General features: G+C 40.8%; 1 protein-coding gene across 1 annotated transcript; it reads left to right on the forward strand.

The window, feature by feature from the left end:
- Positions 1 to 5,599: 5,599 nt before the first annotated feature.
- Positions 5,600 to 7,217, forward strand: LOC131425764 (SKI family transcriptional corepressor 2). Its single transcript, XM_058587944.1, has 2 exons — positions 5,600 to 5,617; positions 5,793 to 7,217. The coding sequence occupies exons 1-2, from the start codon at positions 5,600 to 5,602 to the stop codon at positions 6,987 to 6,989; spliced, it is 1,215 nt and encodes a 404-aa protein (XP_058443927.1). The 3' UTR covers positions 6,990 to 7,217.
- Positions 7,218 to 7,740: the final 523 nt, after the last annotated feature.

Consider the following 7,740-nt stretch of genomic DNA (forward strand, 5'->3'; position numbering starts at 1 on the left):
TTGCGAAATTTTTCCTTAGTTTAAGCGGAATCCATACCTGTTCTTTACTGAACATAGAAATACATTTATGTCGAATCTTACCAACAATTTGGAATGATTGCATTTTTCATGATACTGTGAGAAAGTAACCGGCTGCTCGGTCCTCAATGAAAATTGATCTTCAATGTCAACTTCTCTTTCTGAGCAGCCTTGATAGCCGTCTATTGTCGGTAGCGGTTCTCAACTGGCTAAGAATAATGCTACGGTCTACCAAATTGATCCACTGGTTTCCTGTTCTATGTCGTAAAAGGCCACTAAAATGGGAGCCCGCATGTCAACCTAAAAACGGCAGTCGTAAAGGGAACATTTGTGGGCTTTGCCCTCGTGGAGCTCAAAAGTCCGTGTCACAGTTAGACTGACTAATTGAAGACATAGACAGAAAATATGTTTATTTTTCGTATAACCGGTTTTCACCGAGCGATGTTTTCATACTCTTCATGTTATATGAATTCCAGTGAAGGTAAAGCCATCAATAGTAAATTCTTTCTATTTATTTGCTCTCATACAATAATTAGTTGTTTGTTAGCTCACCACACTGCCAAGCGAAGTGTGATATTGTACATAATCTTTCTTATCACTCTTGAACACTGACGATTACGGGTCGTTTGGTAAGGTTTGTTGCGATGGCTATGTAATTCTCTCAAGTATCAGAATTTCAAATGCAGGATGATGTAACTATTGCATCTTCATCCTACGAGACAGGACCTCATGAGATGGATGATGCAGTTGGGATTTGACCCGCCGTTGAAAATTCAGATGCTGGAAATTGTCAGTCATCAACTATCTCGGACGAGTTGGCAAAAGCTAGTACTACGAATGAAAGATCCGGCTTCATAACTGTCAACTAGTAGGATAAAGCACAGGATTCGTTCTTGGGCTGCATCCAAACATGCCAGCTACTGGCGCATTAGTTTTACCAGATTTGAATCTGAAAATGTCAAAATGACTATTGAATTTTCCCAAGCATCAATGCAGGACATTGCAAACTCAACTCTCATATGTCTACTATTCAGTGTGCTGAGTATTATTTTTGTGATTTGTGTAAGTGCGATTGCGTGCGTACCTTATAGCATCTGATACGTAACGGTCCCGCATTGACGTAACTACGTATCCGGGGTTTTGGTTCTCCATACATGGTTGAGTCTGTGTATGGGGAACTAAAATTGAAGGATATTATATTTTTTCTCACCCACTAAGTAAAGAGCTATAGCCAAAAAGGTAATTGTTTCCGTGAATGAATCCTTTCTGTATTGACCTTAAAAGGCTTCAGCAGATTTTTGGTATCCCTTATGAAGTACCGAATTCGCTTCGTTGTGGATCGTTTTGCATTCTTCTGAGAATGCTGAATGGTGTCGCTTTTATAAAATCTCTTAATGCTCTCTGGGTTAGGAGGTGTTATTAAATGTGTATTTTGGCACTTGCAGACCGTTCAGCATCAATTCGTGGACGCAGAACGATTTGTTTTTTTTTTGTTTTTTGCTGTTTTCGCACCTCACCCATTTTGCATTTCTCTTCCATGTTCCTTTTATCGTTGCCTTTTTCATCAGGAAAATAATGAGAAGCTACGGCAAGGCAAATATTTCCAAAAAAAACAGGGAACGTGCCACTTGAGTCAATTAGTTTTGATTCCTTATTCCTGAGGACACTCGACAGCAAATCTCGATTTCGGAAATCTCAAGTCCCAGAGCCGAGATTTTACACAATCTTGACGTTTTATTTAATTTTAAAACATTTGGGATCAAACAAATATTTTCGATTTCGGAAAACTCAAACTTCTTCTACGTTGAACTTTTTCAAAAAAAAAATTCGAGATCACACCATATTTTGACGTTTCGAACAATTTTAAGGCATCAAAAAAAATTTTTTTTTCTTTCGATTTAGAAAATCTCAATTTATTTGACGTCCCACAAAGTCGAATTGAAAAAAAAATCGAGATGACACTACGTCTCAACGTTTTATGCAATTCTACGACTTTTGGCATAAAAAATTTGTTTTCAATCCGATTTTGCTCAAATTTCGCATACGGACTTTTTGTGATGTGCTTCAACTTTTGAGCACTACCGCTTAGCGGAATTCGAGATGGTCCTAAAATATTGGTACTCTAATGTACATCTTATGGGATGTAAAATCACAATAATTTTTTTTAAGGTGTACTATATTTTTCAGTTGTTGGTCGAATTTCACTATCTGTACCTTGATTTAGCTAAACTTAGAATCCATGTCACTATTTGCGAGCAACAGACAGAGAGAAAAATGTAATATGTATGAAACAGCGAAAAAGTATCACCCCGAGGAAGGACTCGAACCTTCGCTCTCCTCGTTTCCGGGGAGACGCTCTACCAACTACACTACTCGGGAACATGTGTAGAACACGCTGCAGAAGTCAACAGGGAGATTCAACTACCGCCATGTGTGCAGGCCCGTACCCAGTATTTCGTTTCGGGAGGGGCTGTCCTCAGATAATAAAATAATGTTACTGAAAATTGCTTATTCACATAATTTTCTGTGCGCCCTCTACCGGTGTTTTCTAACAGACACTTTAAACTTTCCCACTGGAACTATCATTATTAGGTATTTAAATAAAATTTGTGACTGTTACCGAGAGAAGCTACTACGTTTTTCAACGTTTACTGTCATGCCATTTCAGTCTAATAAATTTAGTATGTCTAAGGCCTTCTAAATGTCCTTTTCTAGAGCACAAAAATCCACAAGACTTGATAGATAAATTTTGAGAAGTGGTCCAAGATAGCTCCCTTACTTCGATTCGTTGAGAACGGAAAACATCTTCTAAATTTGTAGGTCATATTAGTTAATGGTCATACAAACTTACTTCGGCTATACTGGTTTCGGTATCCAAAACGAAACTCACATCGATTTCTCAGAGATGACTTGAGGCTTCGGAACAGATAATAGTACGAGGAGGCCAAATCAGGAGACCAAGGTGGATGGGCAAATAATTGGAACCCCAAACCGTTACAAAGTGGAAAAAACCAGGAAACCCGCAAAGAAATCGGGAAAGGCAACAAACAAGAGTGTTTCTTATGTAAAAAAAAATCCAAGAAATTTAATGGAATGGTTTTTAATGGCCGCACAAATCGCCATCCTGCTCGTTTTACCCCAAATGCCCAGCAGTTTTAGGGTTTTCTGTAGTGTTTGTTCTGTAACATGAAAAGAAATCGAGTGCGGTCTACTGAAATAGCTTGATTTTATGTAAAAATGTCTGGAGAATCGAATGGAAGAGTGTACCCTGGCCCCACGAAAAGATTTGGTGGCTATTTTACCCCAATTCCTCCATTTCATGAGATCTTTACTGTAAATCGTCTTGAAATCTTGGTAAAACTTCTTGCAAGTTTGCTAAATATTGCTTATCTTATGTTAAAAAAGTCTGGAGAATCGAATGGAAGACTCTACACTGGTCGCACGAAACGTTTTAGTGACTATTTTACCCCATTTCCTCCGTTTTATAGTATTTTATTGTAAGTCGGTCTTAAATCAAGGTAAAACTTTTTGGAAGTTTACTAAATCTAGCTTATCTTATAGAAAAAAGTCTGTAAAACCGAATGGAAGAACCTACACTGGCCGCACGAAACGTTCTGGTGACTATTTTACCCCATTTCTCAATTTCATGATATCTTATTGTAAATCGTCCTTAAATCTCGGTAAAATAGTCATCAAAAAGTTTCGTGAGGCCAGTGTAAGTTCTTCCATTTGATTCTCCAGACTTTTTTGGGGTAAAATAGCCACCAAAACGTTTCGTGCGGCCAGTGTAGATTTTTCTAATCGATTCTCCAGACTTTTTTACATGAAAGTATACTATTCCAGAATACCGCACTCGACTTATTTTCAAATTACAGAGCGAATGTTATAGGAAACCCCAAAACTGCTAGACATTTGTGGTAAAACGAGCAGTATTGCGATTCGTGCGGCCATTGTAAACCATTCCATTGAATTCCTTGGACATTTTTACATAAGAAACGCTTTAATTTGTTGACCTATCCCAATTAGTTCATGAGTTACAGAATTCTTTACGGGGTTTTCATAGATTTTTTCCCACTGTGCGTTGGTTTTAACCATGGCAGCGATGCTTATGTGCTTTATATGAAGCCCTTTCACAACGATTTCGGTCTTTAATCGGTCCATTAATGCACGCTAATACTTGTATTATTTTCTATTTTGAGCTAGACATTAAAATGTATACTATGAAAACCGGCAAAATGATTTTTTCCGATCCATTGAGCCTCCCTTCCAGGCCTTCGTACCGCTTCGAAGAACGACTTCAGTCCATTGACGAGTAATCATTCTGTTCTCTGGCGTGTAATAATGGATCCAGCCAAACATGTACTCGAAGTGCACTTGCGTTTGTCTTTTGAGTCCTTAATAAGTATGTGTGAGATCCAGCGGTAGGATATCTTTCTCATCTGCAGAAATATGGTGCTCAAATATGGTAAGCTCGCGCACTTTCTCATTACAGTCATCGTCGTTTATTCGTTTATTTTACCCCGGATTTAACCTCCATTTAATTAAGTTTTGACACTGTTCGCTTTGTATCAAATGTTTTGTTTGTTTGCGACTTAAGCGTTGAGTCATGTTTTTTTTTTTTCAAAGACCGAAACAATCTTAATGAATTTGTGTTAGAAATGAGCCAAAATTCGTGACATAAATTATTTTAACGAATAAAAATGTTCCAACGAGACTGTTTGAATGACAAGAGCAAGGTATTATCATACCACTAGGTGGATTAAGAAGAGGTTTCTTATATTGTTTCTAGGGTTTTTCTTCTGTCTATAAATTGAATATCAAACTGTTTAAGATTGAGTGGATTGTTTTTCTTCACTGATATGATAAAAAAATCCTTATGAAACATTATTAAATTTTCTCAGTTTGTGAATTCATCGACGACAAAATTAACCAAAAATGTTCATCCATAAAACCTAAGAAATGATAGCCCCGCCAAGTTTCCACGTCAAAACGCTCTCTACCTTTAACATGTCAAGTTTAAGGACTCACTTAGGCAGGGTTATGTCCCACACACACACTGGGGAACGCTAAAGTGAAAATATTGGGGTTTATCTTCATTTTTTCCGTTTTGTGTCCGAAACGGCTCACTGCTAGTTGAAAACCAACAGAGCGAATAATGTGTTTCGATTGGTTCTCGATGCTGGGGAGGCAAACCTTTTTTGCCACTATAGATATTGATTTTATTTGTTGGTGAAAAAAAGTAAATTCACTTCGTAATCGATGTATCAACAACTGTTATGACTTTTGGAACCCGTTAGTGCCGAGAGAACTGACCGTAGAGTGGATTATCGAACAACATCGCCAAGCTCTGAAACTGATGTAAACACCTTGTTGAGTGGATGGAGGATGAAGGTGTGGGTGGTTGTGTAAAGATGATGAAACTATAAAACTCAATTATCACGTCACACATTTGCATGCGGGCCATCATCGGTCAGAAATGACTGGGGGGCTTCAGATGTGTTTGTGTTGGGTACGTTGTGGTGGCGGCGACGGTTGTCACATAAACGTTTTACTGTTCCAATGTCATATTGATTACACCTACATGGGGCTAATCGATCGGGTATTGCGTGTGTCGTTCCTGAGGGAACCGAAATGGTAACCGTAATAGACTCTCATTAGCGTTCTGTTACCTTCTACGTCGTCACGAACCCACTCTGTGCCACTAATGGATTCGATAATGGTGGTGCTAGCACTAATGCCAGACATTGTCTTTATTTAATTTACGAAACATTCAGTCAATTATAACTTTCATTCGATTTCTTCCTGTATATTTCTTGCAACAGATCCGTACCGTGTACATCTACGGTCAGCCGATCATCTCGCTGTATGTAGAAAATCAAGAACGGCTCTGTCTGGCGCAAATCTCGAGCACGCTGCTCAAGGACTTCAGCTACAATGAAATCCATAACCGACGGGTCGCACTGGGAATCACCTGCATCCAGTGTACCCCGGTTCAGTTGGAGATACTGCGGCGGGCTGGTGCAATGCCCGCCTCATCCCGCCGATGCGGGATGATAACCCGCCGTGAGGCGGAACGACTCTGCAAATCGTTCTTCGGAGAATGTAACCAACCGGCTCTGCCAGAAGGATTCGTCTTCAACGTATATCACGAGTGCGCTTGGGGTTGCACCGGTGCATTCGCCCCGGCTCGCTACAACAGTTCCCGAGCCAAGTGCATCAAATGCGCCTACTGTAATCTATTCTTTTCGCCGAATAAATTTATCTTCCATTCGCATCGGCTGACGCCGCACGACAAGTACATTCAACCGGACGCGGCCAATTTCAACTCCTGGAGACGTCATCTGAAGTTGCAAGGTTCTCCGCCGGATAAAATTATTTACGCATGGGAAGATGTCAAGGCCATGTTCAACGGAGGCACCCGGAAGCGCTACATCCTATCAACGGCAAGAAAATTCAGTGCTGCGGCTGCCGCAGCCGAAAAATCCCAGGCGCTGCTCGACCTTGGCAAAGAACCCGTAACATCCACAATCTGCGATCTGTCCAGTACTTCGGTAATCACCAAGAAGGAAGCCAGTGAACCGATGGAGTCCAGTTTCAACAGTGACAGCTGCAGCAGCAGCACCAGTCCTTTTGCACACATCCCCCATTTGTTGTCCCAGTCAACAACGATGGGCAGCAGTACTACGATGGGCGGAAACATGGGATCACCCCGAATCGTCGGTACTCCACCGACCCCAACGGCGGTCGTTGCGGCCAGCTCAGCGGCAGCCGCAGCCAATTTCGGTTTCAAGCTATCCTGTCTGCAACCGTTCTCGTTCAACGGAATCGGCCCGTTCCCCGGGATGGTTCCCAGTTCCAGCTATCTGGTCCCGTTGCTGCGACCCACCAATCCGAAGAGCATTTCGGCGGCGGCCCTGTCCGCGTTCAAGCCCGTTGTGAAGGTTAAGAAGAGGTACTTGCGATGGTGGTGATGTTTTCGGCCTTTGGCTTCACGGTGATCACGAACGTAACGCGTAAGGCGCGGCGCATCTCGCATACTTGGTCTTACGGTCCGTACCGGATCCAGCGACAAAATTAGACTCTTAAATGTACCTACCCGACGAATGATAGACAGACAAAGAAAAACAGGGTCGATGAATGTTAATAGTGAATGTAACTTGCGATATGGAGTTACACAACAGGCAATATTGAAATAGAATCTCTCATCGACCGTGTACGAGCGCTCAAAGGCTCCAACTTAATTAGTAAAGCAGTTTCACTGCTTTCAGATAGTTCGCCGATTATAATCCTGCCTCTTGAGAACACTGTTTCGCAAATGACATTTTCACTATATCATTCATCTATCTTTTTTAATCTATTACTAGTCGGATATTGACCAAATTTTGAAATAATCCATGGCGGATACGTAAAGAAATCCTCCATGATAACGTAAAAAAAAATCAGCATGGAAGATTTCTTTATTTTTCATATCTTTGTATTTTCTAAGCAATAATTTTTAACATCATACAATTCTTTTCTTGTGAATGCACATTTACTAAAACGAACTGATAATCGATATTAAATCGAATCTGGCTACACCCAGTCACCCGGACATGACCGTCGTGGCGGAAATGGTGAAAATATTTTCCCCCACTTCCCAAATGGTGGAAAAATTCCGCAGACGGCAGTTATTTGCGTAATCGTTTTCCATCGTCTGTTTGACTTTGGAATGATGCAATATTG

Source organism: Malaya genurostris, chromosome 1 (assembly GCF_030247185.1).
Source record: "Malaya genurostris strain Urasoe2022 chromosome 1, Malgen_1.1, whole genome shotgun sequence".
In the NCBI taxonomy this organism is placed as follows: domain Eukaryota; kingdom Metazoa; phylum Arthropoda; class Insecta; order Diptera; family Culicidae; genus Malaya; species Malaya genurostris.